Source organism: Malus domestica, chromosome 01 (genome assembly GCF_042453785.1).
Source record: "Malus domestica chromosome 01, GDT2T_hap1".
NCBI lineage: Eukaryota > Viridiplantae > Streptophyta > Magnoliopsida > Rosales > Rosaceae > Malus > Malus domestica.
This window is the reverse complement of record NC_091661.1, coordinates 30,041,773-30,061,567: the sequence shown is the minus strand read 5'-3', so window position 1 is coordinate 30,061,567 and position 19,795 is coordinate 30,041,773. Positions and strand designations below refer to the sequence as shown.

Genomic DNA, 19,795 nt, shown 5'->3' with positions numbered 1-19,795 from the left:
GATCATAAGATGGTTTTCTGGACTTGTTATAGTTTTTATGAAGTTTGGTGATGCTATATGGATACTCATGCTGTTTTATGAGTTATTGGATGAAGTATTCTAATAATGCCTTGATAAATAGATATCATTTTCATTGAAGATATTCTGGTATACTCTAAGCCTAGAGCAGAGCATGTAAACGTATTAAGTCAATGAAGCAAAGATTGAGAGAACGTTAGTTGTATGCTAAGTTTAGCAAAAGCTAAAGTTAAATGGATCAAGTGGCATTCTAAAATTTGTTATGTCTGCTTAAGGTATTCAAGTGAATCCTTAAAGGATAGCAGAAATTGAGAATTTGGAACAACCACGAGTCGTAATTGAGATTTGGAATTTCTTAGCTTACCAGGCTATTTTGGATGGTTGTGAAAGAATTTTTAGTCATTGCGTTGTCATTAACGAGACTGATGAGAAAAGAGGTTATGTATGAGTGGGAAGGAATTGTAAGCAAAGGATTCAACAACTGAAGTATTTCCTCACTCATGCACGTATTTTAATATTCCCAGAAGATAGCGATAATTATCGGTATATGGTGATGTTACATTAAATGTTCTTGGATATGTACTAATGCAAATGTTAGGGTGATTGCATACGTTTCACGACAAATGGAATCTCATGAGATGAATTACCCTACTAGTGATTTGGAAGTCACGATTACCATCCTTGCTGTGAAGTTATGGAGACATTATATTTTAGTGAGAATGCAAGATTTTACAAATCAAAAGAGTCTTCAATATCCATTACTTGGAAGGATTTTGATATGAGGCAGCGAAAGTGAATTGTATTGCTTAATGAACATGATTGTACGATCAGGGTGATCGTAAAGTTTGTTCTAGCTGAAGCACTTGATAAGAAGACTGCAGTAAGAATTAATATCTAGTACGCTTGCCAAGATTATCTTCTTGTGGATTGGAAATCAACTAAAGTAAAGTTAAGAATGGAAGATCGAGAAGAAGTTATACTTGTTAAGTAACAAGTTAGTACATTTACTCCAGTGTTAAGTAACAACCTTTCCCAGACAGTGCAACATTACTTATTTGTTTTATGGAAAAGAGAATTGGTTTAAGGAACTGCTGAGTTTCTTAAGTATGTTGGTTGTGCAGTTTCCGAAGTAACGCCATAAGGATCATGAAATGTGTCATGTGAGTCGGTTTTTGATGACTTGTGAATGGAATGTTTCTGGGTAGAGAAGGATTCGATCAAGAAAGAGTTTTAGTAGACCCTGAGACTATGGATGAGTTTCCTCAAAGTATTCAGGTGATTAAGTTAACCTGAAGTAACCAGGAATGGCAAAAGACATCAACAGATGGATATGCCACTAATCGAGTATATAAGGTAAATGGTTTTATATTTTAGAAGTGTTCACCTTAGAAAAGTAGAATTTGGATTGGAAAAAGAAGGTCCTGAGAGTTAAGATAGAGTAAATGGTAAAAGTTTTGTGAAGGAATCATTCAGTGGAAGAAAATTACGTGGGAGAAAAAGAATCGGATGAAAGAAACTTACCGAGGTTGGTATAAGTGTTGATGAATTGGTTGGTTGCTGGAATTTCGGGGACGAAATTCTATAAGGAGGGAAGATTGTCACAGCCCGTTCCAAATTATTATATTCGTGGCTGTGAATGAACGAAATTGCCCTTAAGAAATACTAAATTTGTGAAGCTCAGGTTGCTAATTATCTAGGTTCCTAAGTTTGAAAATAAAATGGAATTTAATAAGGATGGAACTTAGATTTTTAGGTTAAAATGTTAAAGTTTGGTGTTTGGAGATTGGAATAAGGACCACGTGGGATCCCCACATCCCTCAAAACCCTCCTCATTTCCCGTTCACTGTCTTTCTCTCTCCTCCTTCACGATTTCTCACTCTCTCTGTCTCTCTCCTTCGAACTCACACGGACCACCACCAAAACCACCCTAAATCTATACCAACGTCAAGTTTGAGACCACCATTGGAATCCTGAGGACTTCACGATCACGTTGGTATCCATTTCAGGTAAGTTTTACTTCGGAAAACCTAGATTCTAAACTCCCCATGAAAGTGTACTGTTCATGAGCTTTGAATTGGTTGATTTTTAGGACAATCCAAGCTCATAGTGAGCTTAGTGAGGTCCCAAGGAAGCTCGGAGTGCTTCGTTGGAAGTTTTTGGACGTAAGAACACGGAGATCGACAAGTTCAAAATTTGGCCGGAGCTTTCGAGGCGTTTTCCGGCGAATCTCCGGCGAGTTAGGAGTCGAGGTAGGTATCAATCTCTTCGTCTCGTCAAGTACTACAACTTTCCTTTTTGTTTCACTCAATTTCGTTGAGTATTGAAGAAGTTATACTCATTTGAAAAATACCCAGTTTCCGGCGACCTCCGAGGCTTTCGAGGCAGTTTCCGGCCAAACCACGGCGAACTAGGTGTTGTGCAAGGTACCATTCTCTTTGTCTCTTCAAGGGCTACAACTTTCGTTTTTGAATCACTTGATTTCGTTGAGAAATGACAAAGTTATGGCAATTTGAAAAACTGTTCAGAAAACGGCCGCCGGAAAAACCAGTCCGGCGACCCAAGGAAGAAGAAGGTGCTACAGTAAAAATAAAAAATAAAAATAAAATTATTTTAAAAATATGTCGACGTCCGTGACGTCGAGTAGATCACTGTGGTATATTCATATACCTAAATTGAACACCGTATGAGAAAGTTATTGAAGATTGTTGGTTAGGTGTTCAAATAACGTTTTATAGTTTTCACATTTAGGTGAAAATGTGAATTGATGATCCGACCGTTGGATCATCACCAAACTTTGATACGTTATAGTACGTAATATTTGAGGATTATTGGAACTTACGGATTGGGAATCCGAGTTACGGATCTTCCGGAATTGGAATTGTAAGTCCATAATATAAAATGTTAACCGTCACTTAGTTTTGGAAATTGACGGAGATCCGACCGTTGGATGGTAATGAAATTTTAGGATGTTGTCCTAGAGATATATTGTGGACCTCTGGAAGTTATGGATTTAAAATCTGAGTGGCAGATCTTCCGGATCGAACTACGTAGTGACGTATTTTATATAAGTTAAATATTCTATCGATATGAATTCTGAGGTTGGATTTGATTACTATTCTAGGCGGCGATCGTCGTGACGCCTTGATGTGTGGTGCTAGGGAGTTGTTGGATGAACTCCAGGTGAGTGGGCAGTTTTGTTTTCCGTATATATATATATACTTAACGTTTTCCCAGAAATTGAAAATGCATGAAATTATGTTTAAAATGAAATGCATATGAGTTATGTGGAAAAACGGGAAGTGAAATACCATGCATAGAATTGATATGAAAAGTATATAGAAATGTGAGTTGAAATGCCATGCATGAATTAATATATGATGCATATGTATGAATTGGTGCGGTGGACGCACATGTAAGAATTGATTTATGATGCATATGTATGAATTGGTGCGGTGGACGCACAGGTAAGAATTGATTTATGATGCATATGTATGAAATGGTGCGGTGGACGCACAGATGAGTATTTAATTACTGTTATGATGATGATGATATATATTGAGCTCAAATCCTGCACCATGGTTTAGTGCTTATAGTATTCACCGCATCGCACGCTCGCCTTGGATCCAAGTAGATGCTAGTCGTACAGTCCACGCGGAGTGGGTACGACAGACCAGTCGCGAGAGTGTTAGTGAGATTCCGACTGGTGGGTGACCTTAGATTATGTGCACAGATGATTTATGAGAAGCACTAGAGCGTAACTTGTGTGCAGAAGGCCGGACGGGTCACAGAGGTGATTCCGGTAGAGTGATAATGATAGATTTTGAGCTCTAGGTTCAACCGTATAGGGCTATTAGAGGGCCTACGGTTGATTACTTTCTTGCACCTGATATGATTATGTTGATGCATTCATACCTTATTACTGTTGAGATGATGTGGCATGGCATAATTAATATGAGAAATGTTGAGATGACATGGCATGGCATGATTGATAAAGAGATAATGTTGAGATAGTAAAAATGAAGTTTTGAGAATATATATGTATATTTATATTTTACATTTCTGGGAAAGTATACAGGTTTTACGGAGAGGGGTTACAACGTTTTGAGAAATGTTTGGATTTGGAAAAGAATTGTTTTACTGACCCACTCAATTTTGGTTTTGCGCCCCTCCAGGTTCAGGAATCACAAAGGTGTGGTGACTACGAGGAATTCGACGGTGTTCTGACAGATTGGACAAAATTAGGACTCACCTTCGGGTGTATCAACTTATAAATTGTATAATTAAAGCTTCCGTACTGTGCAAATGGTTACGTCACTCTCACGTGACGGCCAGCATGCCCTCCTTCGGGACGGGGTGTGTCATAAAATGTACCCTTTTTTTAATATAAAATTCATTCAAAAATTTTAATCTATTTTTAAACTTATATGGGTACATTATTTTTCGTTGATTTGAGAATGTATCCATGTCAAGTTTGGTCGAAGAAATTTACTAATATTATTAAGCTTGATATAATTTTTTTTATGTGGTTTTGAATAATGTACCCATGTTTTGGTACAATAACTTTTTTTTGTTAATTTTGGTGAATGTACCCATATATATATATATATATGTATGTATGTATGTATGTATATAGACACACACACAATAGAATAGAGAGTGTAATTTATATTTTATTATTTTTAATCCCACAAATTATGGGTTTTATTTAAAATCTCATTAATATAAACAATTACAAATTTCAATTTTTAATTTTTAATTTTAAAAATATAGTAACTTACATTATTACATTAATGTCAGAGACTTCGATAAAAAACTAAAAACTAATAAGGTTTTAGTCAAAGAATATTGATAGTTAGGGATCACTTCCAAAGTGTCTCTAGTTAATTACACAACCCACTCTCCACTGCTCAGTTTACTCCCACTGCATAATTTACCGTTTTTAGTACGGTAAGAACACGGTATAATATACCAAGTGTAATAATACAATTAATTGTAGTTTTTATTTATAAGTTTTCAGCCGATTGTATTATTATATTTAGTGTACCAGATAGTGTTTCCGACACATTAAAAAATCTTTTCCACCAAGTGGGTTAAAAGAGAGAAGCATTTTTAGAACATCTTTAGAAGCTGTCAAAATATCCAAATCAGCTTTAACAATCATAAAGGACAGCAACAAAATTTTCCAACCGAGAAGCAAAATCTGATGTAGCATAATATGGAATACCAGCCCACCCAGTCGTCTCTAACCATTTGCAGAGTCCCCCCAGTCGTCGACTCGGGAGACTCCGACGTGGACATCATTAGAGCCCTCCACATGGCCAACAACGACGTCACCGCAGCAATCAACATAATCTTCGACACGCCGAGTTTCAAATTGAAGGAAAGACCACCAGCTTTTCGGAAGAATCCCCAAATTTTGAGCTCCGAGGTCGTAAATTTGAAGCAAATTGGGGAACGACGTGGTTGAAGAAGTCGCGGTTGCACGGTGCGAGAGCTCGGCTGGGAGCCAGTGGTGGGTTGTGGGCAGCGGTGAAGTTTCAGGTTTATCAACGTGTAAAGTTAGGAGGCTTAGGCCTGGAGACGAAGTGGATTTTACTTTTCCAACAAAGAGCAGTTCGACATCTCCGTCACTCTGCAAGGTTTTTGGGAAGGGACGGCGGGCAGCTGCTTGTTCGGAGATTGTGAGGTTTTCAAACGAACACATTCATTATTTATTTATATTTTTTGCTGAAATTGTAGAAGTTATTTATATTTGTAAAATATAAATATAAAATAAAATTATAAAGAGAAAATAATGTAATAAAATAATAGTTCAATATAACAGGTAGAGATTAAAATTTTAAATGATGTCAAATTACCATATAAGCTTTTAAATTTAAATTTTATGTTTAAAATTTGACATTTACTTTAAAGATGATCGTAGGTCACAAATCTCGATCTACCATGAGTCCCATAATTGCACCCCAACTACACCAAGCAACTACTTTATAAGTATCGATCTCCGAAATCCCATTTATCCACCCACACACCCTTCCATCTTCAAACCCTCCTCGCCCTCCTCCTCCATTGTTAGATTCTGCTCCTCCCCATCACCACCAACAATGGCGGAGATTTCGAAGGTGAAAGTCACCGGAAAAACCCATGTGAAGCCCAACAAGAAGATAGGCAACCAACAATGTCAGCTGGTCACATTTGACCTACCCTACCTCGCATTTTACTACAACCAAAAGCTCCTTTTCTACAAGGGGGGTGAGTTCGAGGAAATGGTGAAGAAACTGAAGGAGGGTTTGGAGGTGGTTCTGGTGGAGTTTTACCAGCTAGCCGGGAAGCTCGGCAAGGACGAGGAGGGAGTGTTTAGGGTTGAGTATGGTGATGAGATGGAGGGTGTGGAGGTAGCCGAGGCGGCGGCGGAGGAGATCAGCATAGCTGATCTGGCAGTTGAGGAAGGCACCAGCGCTTTGAAGGACTTCATCCCCTACAACGGGGTCTTGAACTTGGAGGGCGTTCACAGGCCTTTGCTAGCAGTCCAGGTAATTAATCAATGCTAATTAAGCTACGTAATCTTGCTTAAATGTGGTCAGCTGTCCAAATATCTTGTTAAATAATGCATTACTATTGTGGTTAATCTCAGTATCTAATTAATCTTTAGGGAAAAAAAATAATCAACAGCTTGGCGTGATGAAGTTATTAAAATCAAGGGACCCGATAAATACTTTTTGATGTCAATTTAGAGAGATTTTTCAGCCCGGAATATATGGCAGAGCAACACAAGTCATGGTCATTAGACAATAAGAGAAAAAAAAAATTCTCAAACTATATAATGACATGAAATGTTTCGTCCTATATACCAGACAAACTGAAAAATCAATCAATTTGAAAGTGGGGTATATGGGGTGGTTGGAGTTGAAGGTTTTTTTCAAGAAAAAATACCATAATAATTTGAACCTTTTAATTACATGCTATTTTATGTGACATGAAATGTATTTATTTTGGTAGTTGGCATCTATTTAATTTCTGATTTCTCTGGGGAGGTAAATAAATGCTTTCTCATCCAAATGGCTAGTGTTTCACGCCACTGTTAGGTTTTGAATGCGATGTTTTACAGCTGGTTTGGAAGTTCTTCTTGCAAAGTGCTTTTTCCAAAAAAACACTTAATTTAGTATTTACTATGATTAATCATTGATTTGGCAGTTAACCAAGCTGAAAGATGGACTGGCAATAGGGTGCGCCTTCAACCATGCAATACTGGACGGTACGTCCACGTGGCACTTCATGAGCTCATGGGCCGAGATCTGCAACGGATCCAAATCCATTTCGACCCAACCATTCCTGGACCGGACCCAGGCCCGAAACACTCGAGTGAAGCTCGATCTCTCCCCGCCGGCATCAAACGGCGACGTTCCCGCCAACGGAAAAACGGAGCCCAACCTAAGAGAGAGAGTCTTCAAATTCTCTGAAGCAGCGATCGACAAGATCAAGTCAACGGTCAACGCAAACCCGCCATCCGACGGCTCAAAACCGTTCTCCACATTCCAGTCCCTCTCCGTCCACATCTGGCGCCACGTCACCCAAGCCCGCCAACTAAAACCCGAAGACTACACGGTGTTCACTGTCTTCGCCGACTGTCGTAAACGGGTCGACCCGCCCATGCCCGACGCCTACTTCGGGAACCTAATCCAGGCCGTGTTCACCGTCACGGCCGCCGGACTTCTGTCGGCGAACCCGCCGGAGTTCGGCGCATCGATCATCCAGAAGGCGATCGAGGGGCACAACGCGAAAGCGATCGATCAGAGGAACACCGACTGGGAGAGCTCGCCGAAGATTTTCGAGTTCAAGGACGCGGGAGTGAACTGCGTGGCGGTGGGGAGCTCGCCGAGGTTCCAGGTCTATGAGGTGGATTTCGGGTGGGCAAAACCCGAGGGGGTGAGAAGCGGGTCGAACAACCGGTTCGACGGGATGGTGTATTTGTACCAGGGGAAGAGCGGCGGGAGGAGCATCGATGTGGAGATCAGCTTGGAGGCTCCGACGATGGAGAAGCTGGAACAGGACAAGGGCTTTCTGGTCATTGACAACTAGTTAATTAAGCTTGGGATTTGGGTTAAGATAATTTGAAGGCAGTTTAATTAGTAGTGGTAACTATGGGATTAAGATTAATTAATTGGTTCGTGTGTGGGTTTAGTTGGGGCAGGCTTTTAATAATTACTGGACTCACATATGGACCAATTTTTATTTAGATTTGTGTGGGAGAGAGTGAGTTATTTGCTGGTCTTTTAACTTAAATTCTCCTTTTTATTTTATTTTTCGTTTGGATATTAAATTTTAATTATAAAAAGTTTACTTTTCCAATTCCAATGTAAATCTAATGTCAAATGCTCTTTAAGAGGAGGATCCCATTTTACCCAAAAAATAAAAAATAAAAATGAGAATTATGTAAGGTGCCGTCTGATCTCTTGTGGTAATATCGTGCGTTTGTGACTTACCATGTGATATTACTTTTTTTTTTTTTAATCTTTTATTTTTTTAATGAGAGAAATAACTCGTCTCACGAGAAGGCGCATATCAATTGGACGCTCATATTCTCCTCTGTCTTTTTAACGGAAGAAATAACTCGTTGTCTCACGAGGAGACGCATATCAATTGAACGCCGATCTTTCAAATTCAGATATGGTCTCCTCTGTCTTATCATTCTACATGTTACCCCTTTTGTTGCTTTCGTAAAAGGGATTGAGGGGTTGATTGAAACTCTTAGTGGGTTTTCACCGACGAGATCAAATGTGTTTTGGGCAATCAAATCGGGGGTAATGAGGTTGTTAAGTCCCAGCCGCAAGATCCCACTCTTTTATCAATTTGTATACTATTTTCTTGTCTCTCTCACATAAAGTGCGATAATTCAACTAATACTATTATGAAACTCGTTTGGATGTGTTTTTGAAATGACTAAAAGCGTTTTTTGTGAAAATATTTTTAGAATTAATCATTAGTAAAGATGCAAGTAAATCATGCAAAAACACTTAAAGTGCTTCCTGGAAGAAGCACATAACTAGTGCTTATTGCAGAAAACACTTTAAGTGCTTTTGAAACCCAAAAATATTTTTCTAAAAGCACTTTCAGTTATTTTAAAAGCACATTAAAATGAGCTCATAATCGGTTGGCAAAATAAAAGATAAAACGGTTGAAATAACTAATCACTTTACTAAGAAAAACCAAATTATAGTTTAGTTCTGTAAGTAGTTTAAAATTACACTTGTTTAGTGTCAGACTCAAACCAAATCGGTTCAATTTGTTTATGTCAAAATTAATTGTTCCCATACAAACTATTGTTTATTCGTGGCTTAAATTAAATATGAAAAAGTATAAAAAATAATTATAACTTTTACAATACTTTATTATTTAATTTCTTCCTTTCTGCATAGCAGTAAATATAGTGAATTATTACTTATCAAATATAGTGAATTCTTAGGATGCACCTAAGTTTTATATTTATCTGCCAATTAACAAGTGAATTTTCGGGATTAGTTTAGCACTGCTGAAATTATTTTTAAAACTGAGATTAAAATTGTATTTGGTAAATGAAAAGAAAAAGTATTTTTTTGTCAAAATCATATTTCAAATAGCAAAAATCAGAAGCAGCTCTATCCTGCTTATGAAAACATCGTTTTTTTTTTCCAGCACAATAATTTCAAACTAATCCTCAGTTTATCCTTTCAGTTTTTTTTTTAATAAAAAATATGGTTGGATATATCAAAATATAAATAATTAAAATTTTATTCAAATATCCAATAACTTATATTACGATTATGCATAACCGAGCTGCATATCTTTGACAGTAGGCGACTGGTTGGATTAGAGTAGCTGTCGAACCAGTGACTCAGAAAAGTTTTTCAGTATGATCGTCACACAAAATAATACATTACGTGTTCCTATATAAATAATAAAATATATATATTAAAAAATCAATAACTTAAAAATTAAAATTTTACACCGCATATCATCCGTTTATGTCACAACTAAAAATTTCTCGGCGGCGCTTTACGGAAAAATACTCTCTCCCTTCCTCTGGTCTCGCTCTCTCTTCCCATCGCCCACTTCACCCACCGGCCAACGTATCATTGTCTTCCTCCCTCCAAAATTTGAGAGCGTCGCAGTAATATAATCATACGTCCAAGGGGAAGATTTGCAGACTTGTGAATTTGCGACCGGCGTCGAGGTTTAACGGACGGCGGATTCTTTCTCAGGTAAGTCCGATTCAGATTTTACGAAATTTGAGATTCCGAAACCCTAGTTTCTACTGTATTTGATGTTTGGTGATTTGTGTGATTGGATTACAATGTGAGCGTCAAACCCCTGAGAATTTAGGGTTTTAGGTGGACGAACTTCCAGTTTTATTTTGATTGTGTTGTTGGGATTGTGCTAAACACTTGGAATTATAAGCTGTTGACTTGGGTTTTTGGTTCTTAGAGTGTGTTTTGATGGATTCTCCTGAACGTAGTCGGAGTCATGTGAAACGAGAGGTGGAGGATAGCTCAGATTTGAGGCGTGATAGGGCTGGAGACGATGAAGAGTGGGAGGGCAGTGATAAGAGGAAGCACAGGTCAAGCCGATCAAGAAAGTCCGGTAATGGAGAAGACACGGGAGGAATAGAGAGCAGTGGAAGAAGGAGAAGTTATGGGGACAGAAGTGAGGGCCGAAGGAGATCAGGTGGCTCTAGCATTGCAGATAGTGATGAAGATGATTATGACTCAAGAAAAGAGTCGCGTTCTAAGCAGATGAAGAAAAAGCAAGAAGAGAGCAGTTTGGAAAAGTTGAGCAGTTGGTATCAGGACGGGGAATTAGAGAACAGGCAAGATGGCGGAGATAAGTTGGGAGGTAGAGGGTCAGTTCGAGCTGAAGAAAGTGAGAGAAGGAAAATGAGCACAAAGCTTACACAGCATGAGGATTCTCAGAGTAAAAGTAAGAGTAAAGAGGAAAGACCCCATGACGAAGAGCTTGAAAAGACACTTGGTAGAGATTCCAGGCATTCGGAGAGTAAGGAGAGCAGCCGCGAGAGGACACATGGTTCTTCTGAACAGGTGAAGACCTCGAGAAGAAGATGGGATGATTCAGAAGGTGGGAGAAAGGCAGAAGAAAGTCATTATGATAAATCCGATTCAAGAAGCAGCAAGCCTTCTGATCCTAAGTATGAGAGTTCTAAAGAAAAGAGTGTCTCTGCAAGAAATGAACCCAGCGAGAGTAGAATCCGGGGCGTGGATTCAAACAGTGATAGGGCTACCAAATCTAACAGGGAAGAGAGAAAACCTGATGTGGAAAAGAGTAAGAGCAAAACCAGGCCAGAAACACTGGAAGAAGACAACAGGGATAGTCCTGTCACTCGTGAAGATAGATCAGGCAGGGAGAAAACTGAAAAGCATAGACAGCAGAGAACTCCAACTGGTCGGGATGTTGCTGAAAGCAAGGAGCGGTCTTTGAATGCAGATGAAGCAAATGCGGTGACGAAAGACAAGGGTCCTAGAGAAGTAGGAAGTACCACCAGAACGAGGACACCTGAGCGGAGTGGGAGGCGTTATCAGGATTCAGAATACTTTGAAATGGATTATGACAGGAGTTTTAATCTCAAGCGGAAGGAACTGGATAAAGATGGTTATAGAGATGATCGATCAAAAGGGAGAGATGAAAGCTGGACTGACAAGAGTAGGGACCGAGAAGGTTCCAAAGAGAACTGGAAACGAAGGCAACCCAGTAGTAGTGAAAAAGACTCCAAAAATGGGGACATGAGTTATGATCATGGTAGAGAGTGGGAGCTGCCGCGACATGGTCGTGAGAGGACTGACAATGAAAGGCCTCACGGTCGGTCTGGTAATAGGAAAGATGGAAGCCGTGGTGAAGCTGTGAAGACCTCATCAAATTTTGGAATTTCAAATGAAAATTACGATGTGATTGAGATCCAAACTAAGCCTATAGATTATGGAAGAGCAGACTCAGCATCCAACTTTGCTAGGAGGACCGAAGCTGGTCAGCAATCTGATGGGAAATCAGCACCAAGTGATGAAGAGTGGGCATATCTGCAGGATGACAGGACAAGGAGGAGTGATATGTATGGATCTGGACCACCTAGAGAAGATTCAAAGGAAAGATATTCAGATGATATTAACTCCTTGCGAGATCAGAATTCATGGAGGGAGGACTCTGATGCCTACGGAGGCAAAGGTCGAGGACAGAAAGGTTCTATGCCTGGGCGTGGTGCTGGTGGCCAAAGTTCTGGTGGTGGCTCACAGCCTCCATATGGAAATGCAGAGCCAGGTTCCTTCAATAGAAATGCTTCACAAGGGATGAAAGGGGGTAGAGTAGGTAGAGGAGGAAGGGGTAGGCTTACTGGAAGAGATAGCCAACCGGTAGGAATCCCACTTCCAATAATGGGATCGCCGTTTGGCCCTCTTGGAATGCCACCACCTGGACCCATGCAGCCACTTACACCTAGCATGTCACCTGCTCCAGGTCCACCGATGTCCCCTGGTGTCTTCATTCCACCATTTTCTCCTCCTGTGTGGCCTGGGGCTCGGGGAGTTGACGTGAATATGTTAGGTGTCCCACCTGGTCTCTCCTCGGTCCCTCCTGGATCATCAGGCCCAAGATTTCCTCCTAATATGAGTACTCCGACAAACCCTGCCATGTTTTTTAACCAATCTGGCCATGGAAGAGGAGTTCCTCCAAACATATCTGGCCCTGGTTTTAATTCTGCAGGACCAATGGGTCGAGGAACTCCAGCTGATAAAAATCAAGGTGGTTGGGTTCCTCATAAAAGTAGTGGACCTCCTGGTAAAGCTCCTTCAAGAGGAGAGCAGAATGATTACTCGCAAAATTTTGTCGATACTGGTATGCGACCCCAGAATTTCATCAGGGAGCTAGAGCTTACAAATGTTGTGGAGGATTACCCCAAGCTGAGGGAGCTTATACAGAAAAAGGATGAGATTGTGGCTAATTCTGCTTCACATCCCATGTATTACAAGGGTGACCTGAAAGAGTTTGAGCTATCCCCAGAGTTCTTTGGAACCAAGTTTGATGTCATTCTCGTGGATCCACCTTGGGAGGAATACGTTCATCGTGCTCCTGGTGTTGCTGACCACACAGAGTATTGGACGTTTGAAGAAATAATGAATCTTAAGATTGAGGTAGTATATCTGCAAATCACATTTTTTTCCCTGACAAAAGACTAGAAATAGGCATCCCTACGAGCTTATGGCAAACTTGCTGCTTAATTTTAACTTCATAGTGGTAAATCATAAATCAGTTATCAACAGGTGCTTCATATGATTAAATATTAGCATTTTAATATTCTATAAGCTGCACATACATTTATATGTACTTTACTGTATTAGACACTTAGAATTTAATTCATATGCCATAAAGGTTTAATTCTTGCCTTTATGTGCTTCCTCTTACATTTGACTCAATAGTTGAACTTTAGTCTTTTGTTCTCTCAGGCAATAGCAGACACGCCTTCTTTCATTTTTCTTTGGGTGGGTGATGGCATGGGTCTTGAGCAGGGTCGTCAATGTCTAAAAAAGGTATTTAATCCAGAATTTTTTATTCGATTCTAAACACAACGTGTGGTTGCCTTTATTGCTGTAATATGATGTTGGATAATATGTTTGTGTAAACAAATTGTGATTATCTACATCTAATCAATGTGGTCCTGCAGTGGGGCTTTCGTAGGTGTGAAGATATATGTTGGGTGAAGACAAACAAAACTAATGCAACTCCTGGTTTGCGCCACGATGCTCATACTTTGTTTCAGCACTCAAAGGTTGGTGTAATTTTTCTTGTGTACACCTTCATCTTATTAACTGCCCTCCCCCCCTTGTTGAAAATGCTTTGTGGTACGTTAATTGGTTTTAAATAGTTTGTTCTGTTGCCAATACAATGAAGGAACATTGCTTAATGGGAATAAAAGGCACCGTTCGTCGCAGCACTGATGGCCACATAATCCACGCCAACATTGATACAGATGTGATAATAGCCGAGGAACCCCCGTACGGTTAGTAACCACATCAAGAACGCTGAGTTTTATTGCTATCTGTGAATCATGGTTTAAAGCTGAAGAATGGTGTGGGTGTCTCAATGTTTCTGTGATCAAGTCGTATGATGTGTATGAGCTGGTGGCAATAACTTAGTCTGCTATTGAGTTTGCCCCTTGTGTCTAAAATTAGTTAGATGTTTTATGCTGTTGGTTGATATACATATAACGACATATAAGCAAAATAACTTAGTATTCTTTGCAACTGTTGATCCGTTGCCTTTGAGGAATTTACTTTTCTTGCTATTTCTGTTATGTTTTAGATATTAAGCGAGTTTTGTTAAAATAGTAGTGGCATGCATGAATGGTGACACAATCATCTCTGTAGCGAAATTTTACTCTAGGTGTAAACACATAAAAAATAGTCGTACCCTCGTACAATTAAACAAAATGAGGAATGGGGGAGATAGAAATGGCATTATCAACTACATCATTCTTGGTTCTTGTGATACCAACCCATTTTGCATCTAGAGCAATGAAAATGAGAACCTAGGATGCTAAACTATGCCTTCGGAATTGCAGGTTCAACCCAAAAGCCTGAGGATATGTACAGGATTATTGAGCATTTTGCCCTTGGCCGTAGAAGGCTTGAGCTCTTTGGTGAAGACCACAACATTCGGTCCGGCTGGCTGACTGTTGGTAAAGGACTATCCTCATCGAATTTTAATATCGAGGTAAAATAGCTTAGCTCAAATTCTTGGTGTTTATCAAATCATGAGTTATTCATTGGAATATGAATAACCATACATGCCCAGAAGTGGGTTTAAAGTCGGTTAATTATACCACCGCATCGATCTTGTTCCCTTGTCGACATCAAAATCTGTTTCATGAATTGTCCAGGGATATACCAAGAACTTTGCTGACAAGGACGGGAAGGTTTGGCAAGGAGGGGGTGGACGAAACCCACCTCCAGAGGCACCTCATCTTGTGGTGACAACTCCAGACATAGAGGCCCTTCGGCCCAAGTCACCGATGAAAAACCAGCAGCAATTGCAGCAGCAGAATTCATCATCCATTTCTCTTACACCGGCAAATTCCTCCAACAGAAGACCTGCCGGAAACTCACCGCAAAATCCAATTGCTCTTGGTGTAAACCAAGAAGCTTCAAGTTCTAATCCCTCAACTCCAGCTCCTTGGGGGCCTCCACCAATGGAGGGTTTTAAAGGGCGAGACGGCAATAGTATGCCGTCAGATGATAAGGTTTATGATATGTATGGATACTCCGGACAGCCAAATGGAGAGTTTCTAGATTTTGAGTCTCACAGGCACATGAATTTATTGTAACGAAACGATGAGTGATATTTCTTTTTATTTGTATTGTAATTCTTTTTCCCTCTTATATAAATGGAAAGAAAATGCGCCGTTGGTATGCGTCCATCTTCGTTATTGTTCATCTGTTTCCCTTTCATCTTGAATAAAGTTGCTCAAAATTTATAATCTTTGAAGTCGAAGACACCGCGGTACAAACCCTAAACGAACCGAAATGTCACTTTCTAAAAAGATGGCGTTTCTGCATCAGTACTAGGTCAAAATCATGCTCTTAGATGAGATTACAGGCACCTTTTTGTACTCAATTACACAGAAATTCTATGGACTTAAACTCTATTTCCATCAACAAAAATTGAGAAGGAACAACAAAAGTGGGATTTCTCAGCTCCATTCATCCTCCGTCAAGCTTCATGTCTCGAATTTGACAAATTTGAGAGTTATGAAAAATTGGCAAGCATCCGTCAATCAACTGTAAGTTGTTCTTATGTCTCACTTTGAGGTTGTTGGGGCGAAGGCGTTCTAGCGGCAGTTTCTTCAACAGTTTGAGGTGGTTGGGGTGAAGGCGTTTTTGCAGTAGTTTCTTCAGCTGTAGCTGTTACCAATGTATGCATACAACAATGTTAACAAGAGCGAGATAGAGATGTAGGCATTCAACAATGTTATGAAGTGAGAGACTTAACGATGACTAACCTTGAGACGGAGTCTGAGGTTCAAGCTGACTTTCTGCTGGAGCAGATACCTGCGCCTTCTTTTGGGCAGCTGCTAGCTGCTCCTCTGTGATCTTTAAGTACTCTTCTGTGGTGTATGCTCTGGGTGGTGACGGAGCCCCATCTGCATTAGATAATTGACAGGTCAGGATTTAATAAAGAGACAAGAAACTACATGCACTGAATCATACAGCGAAAACATGAATCTGATAAAAAAAAATGGCTAAACGGTGAATATTGTCCTCTATACGAATCAGATGTAGCACATATGAAGATGCATGTGAAAGAAATATCATGGGAGATGGAACTGGCTCTACATTTCCCAGCTCTAGTTACTTGGATTTTTCATTTTTCCTACCATTAGTTCATATCCTAAACCTCATAAATTTTCACTAAACTTCCATAATGTGTCAGATGATCTAATGGCAATTTGAAAAACACATTAATCGCTTACTGGGGTCAGCCGTGGTCTTGGAATCTTCAGCTGTGGCAGTTGATGAAGAAGTTGATTTCTTGCTCATTATTCTGGCATTGTATGCATCTATTGATGATAAACTTGAAATGTCTAGAGTTTTGGAATCTTCGTCCGTGGTTTTGGAATCTTCAGTCATGGTAGTTGATGAAGGGGTTGAAGTAGTATCCATTTTCTTGCCATTGAATGCATCTATTGATGAACTAGAAATGTCATCAAGACCGATCTCCTTTTCAAGGGTGCTCTTGAAATCCCTCGAAACTTCCTGCAGATGCACGTACATGCAACATTGACATCCTTCTCATAAGAGGCATAAACATACATTTCAAATGAAGTTAATATTACCTACCTGAAGTTCTTTAATGGTGGGTTGAAAAGCACGTAAAGTCTTTCCTAATGTCCGAGCAACCTGCACGAAGATAACCGTTACTCAGGAATGCCAAAAGATCTGCTAAACTGTCAACACTAAGGTTATCAATTCTTTTTCTAAAGCTTGTCATCCTAACCTCACGACCCCATCATTACTTCAATCAACGAGTTTTGATCAACAACAATTCTGTGGGGGGTTCGGGGTTCATATACCAATCAGGCCCTAACCCTCCACACCCCTCTATCCCCGCTACTTAAACTGAGAATACATGCATCCGCGTGAGAAATTAAGGGCTTGTTTGGGATTACTTCTGGGAAGGTCAAAAGCGCTTTTGACGGCAGAAAAGTTAAGAAGTATTTCTGGTTTATGGAAGCATTTGTAGTGTTTCCTGAGGGAAGCACCTATCAAGTGCTTACTTGTGAAGTGCTTCCAAAAGCATTTTCAGGAAAATCTTGGATTAAACATTATTATGCTTCCAGCATAAGCACTTCGGATGAAAGCACTAATGAGTAGAAGTGTATTCTACAAAACCATTTCAGACCCAAACTTCCAGCTACAATACAACATACCACTCACCTCAGCAAGTCCTTTGGGACCAAAAACCAGCAAAGCCACTACTCCGATAACCAGAGCCTCAGGAGCTCCAACACCAAACAGAGATGCATAAACCACCATACCCTTACACCTTCTCTTCCTCTCTGCACCGTCAAATCACAAACGAGCTGGACTGATTAACCAAAACAGCAAACAAATTGCAAAATCCAAGAAAAACCCACGAACCCAAATGCTGAAAAGTTACCTAATTTCAAAGACTTCGGTGCGAATGAGACGCCCAGATGCTTCAATCCAATCCATGGCGAGAAAGGGCTGAGACCCAGCGGCCGAACCACTGAACAGAGCTGAAATTTCGGGTCTTTGGGGCGGAAGGCGGCTGCTTTTGTGCCTCTGGCGGCGGATGACGGCGAGCACACAAATGCAGTAGAACCAGCAGCGACGGTGGACGCCATGGCCATCAGTTCGAGACTTTTGATAGTTTTGGAGTCATGAGCTCTGGTGACGGTCCAAAATTATACCAACCAGAAGTATTAGATGTGTTTTCAGTTTTCAGCATTTCTGGGTGGGCCTTGAACCGTGGGCTTGATCTATACTTTTTGTTGGGCCAGTTTAACACTGCCCAAATGTTGTTGGTTGGCTCTTCTTTGACCCAAATGATTGATGTTATCTGTTTTTTCAGTTACAAGGGAGGGACAGCGGGTGAGGGAAGATTCGAACACAAGACCTTAATTGCAGAAGTAAACGTTGGTATATGGGTTGAATGATTTTTCAATCGGATACTCTAAGCTAGCCGACATTCACCTCTCCCAGACCCTACGTAAAGCGGGAGCCTTGTGCACTGGGTACGACCTTTATACTCTAAGCTTCTTTAATTTATCCAGAAGTTGATCGAATTCCGAGTGTGAGGCGCAGTGAGACCAAACAAGTCACTCCCTCGCCTTGCAGCAGCGACATCTTTTTATAAGTTAAGTCACTTCTTAAGATGGCTCACCTTATTCTACTACAATCCAAGCAACATAATTTCTTAATCAACCCAACTAAAACATATTTGTAAGCGGTGTTTAAAATATCGGTACCGGTAATATACAAATTTGTTGAAATATCGATGGATATGTCGATATCCGTATCCATATCGGTTAACTCCGATGGAAAAACGTGGTCATTTAAAATTAAACTTTAAGAAATGTCATATGGTAGTTTGTTGATATCTAACCGATATGCAGTGTTCTAAAAATCGGCTTAGGCAGTGAAGACCCGCCGCAATTTAAGGCAAATCGTTTCGAAAAATCGGTCTGGAGCTAGGCGGGCTAGGCGGGCTAGGCGGTCCTAGGCGGCTCCTAGGCGGATTTGATTTTTTTTTAAAGTAATTGTGTGCTTTTTTATTTTTTAGTTTCATGATGGTTTACTTATGGAAATGGTGTACCTAATTTGCAAAGGATGGATTGACTACAAGTTCATCAAATTGTGAAATTAATTGGAGAACTTTTTAGGGGATACATACAAAAAAAAAAAAAAACAAGAAGAAAAAAACTAGATACAACAACGTTAAATAATTTAGTCTATGTCCAATTCAATGCAAAGATCATGAACAAGAAGAATTTAGTATATCATCCAAGAATACTCCTCATAATGATTATATGCTTACTGTTTTTTAAATATTGAACTTGTTGGATGGATTTATTTTGTGTATTCTTCTACTTCTATTTTCGCATTTTATCATTCTTCTATTATCTGCAAGTATAGTTTTTTTTTAAGTGTAAATAGACACTTATTTACAAGATATATAATAAATTTACATAAATCCGTCTAGGCTTCACCTAGGCGCTAGGCCCCTGCCCGCTGCCCAACTAGAGTCTAGCGTTTTTTAAAACCTTATCGATATGTCGGAAATATTGATAAAATATGTCGATTTTAACCAAATTTAAGAGTTTCTGCAATAATTTATAAAGTTTAGACTTTCGTCTTTTCATATTTTCTTAATATTTTGACCGTATCAAATAAATTTCAAACACTATCCGCAAGAGATTCATGCATTAAATCCCACAACAATGAATGACCTTCATCCATACTCCTAAAGCATTATGATCTTGAATTATTCCGACGAGAGAATTTTGCAAATGGGTATAATTTATGAAGGAGGATCTTCATATAAATCTTTTATATACATATAATATGTTATGCATGTGTTTGTATATTAAAAGCATGCGATCGAACCCCCACCTACTCGATAAGTCGAACACGTGGTGTGCTGGTTTAGCTTTTGGCTTGTAGGGCCATATCCACACCACCTAGCCACCCCATGAGAGGTTCATTTTTGTGAAATATCTAGTAGC

At 39.7% G+C, this 19,795-nt stretch overlaps 3 protein-coding genes and 1 long non-coding RNA gene across 6 annotated transcripts; 3 read left to right on the top strand and 1 right to left on the bottom strand.

Annotated features, from left to right (window-relative positions):
• The first annotated feature begins 1,567 nt into the window (after positions 1-1,567).
• Positions 1,568-4,441, top strand: LOC139195153 (uncharacterized). Its single transcript, XR_011579787.1, has 5 exons — positions 1,568-2,024; positions 2,108-2,267; positions 2,373-2,441; positions 3,140-3,198; positions 4,191-4,441. It is a non-coding gene; the product is annotated as an uncharacterized lncRNA (long non-coding RNA).
• An 837-nt stretch (positions 4,442-5,278) lies between these two features.
• Positions 5,279-8,370, top strand: LOC103442960 (BAHD acyltransferase DCR). 2 transcript variants are annotated; one of them, XM_070820327.1, is made up of 3 exons: positions 5,279-5,704; positions 5,942-6,548; positions 7,210-8,370. In XM_070820327.1, exons 2-3 carry the CDS (start codon positions 6,120-6,122, stop codon positions 8,092-8,094), a joined length of 1,314 nt encoding a protein of 437 aa, XP_070676428.1. In that variant the 5' UTR covers positions 5,279-5,704; positions 5,942-6,119; the 3' UTR covers positions 8,095-8,370. The 2 variants fall into 2 exon arrangements, with proteins under 2 accessions (XP_070676428.1, XP_070676425.1); XM_070820324.1 differs by having other exon boundaries at positions 5,392-5,704; positions 5,932-6,548.
• A 1,603-nt stretch (positions 8,371-9,973) lies between these two features.
• On the top strand, positions 9,974-15,466 carry LOC139195127 (N6-adenosine-methyltransferase non-catalytic subunit MTB-like). 2 transcript variants are annotated; one of them, XM_070820317.1, is made up of 7 exons: positions 9,974-10,253; positions 10,477-13,184; positions 13,497-13,580; positions 13,715-13,819; positions 13,942-14,050; positions 14,612-14,763; positions 14,930-15,466. In XM_070820317.1, the coding sequence occupies exons 2-7, from the start codon at positions 10,488-10,490 to the stop codon at positions 15,371-15,373; spliced, it is 3,591 nt and encodes a 1,196-aa protein (XP_070676418.1). In that variant the 5' UTR covers positions 9,974-10,253; positions 10,477-10,487; the 3' UTR covers positions 15,374-15,466. The 2 variants fall into 2 exon arrangements, with proteins under 2 accessions (XP_070676418.1, XP_070676419.1); XM_070820318.1 differs by having other exon boundaries at positions 10,020-10,253; positions 10,508-13,184.
• Positions 15,467-15,579: 113 nt separating this feature from the next.
• On the bottom strand, positions 15,580-17,991 carry LOC139195144 (sec-independent protein translocase protein TATB, chloroplastic). The gene is made up of 6 exons (XM_070820330.1): positions 17,707-17,991; positions 17,484-17,605; positions 16,887-16,946; positions 16,520-16,802; positions 16,049-16,189; positions 15,580-15,950 (listed from the first exon to the last, which is right to left on the bottom strand). The coding sequence occupies exons 1-6, from the start codon at positions 17,918-17,920 to the stop codon at positions 15,841-15,843; spliced, it is 930 nt and encodes a 309-aa protein (XP_070676431.1). The 5' UTR covers positions 17,921-17,991; the 3' UTR covers positions 15,580-15,840.
• Between the last annotated feature and the right edge of the window lie 1,804 nt (positions 17,992-19,795).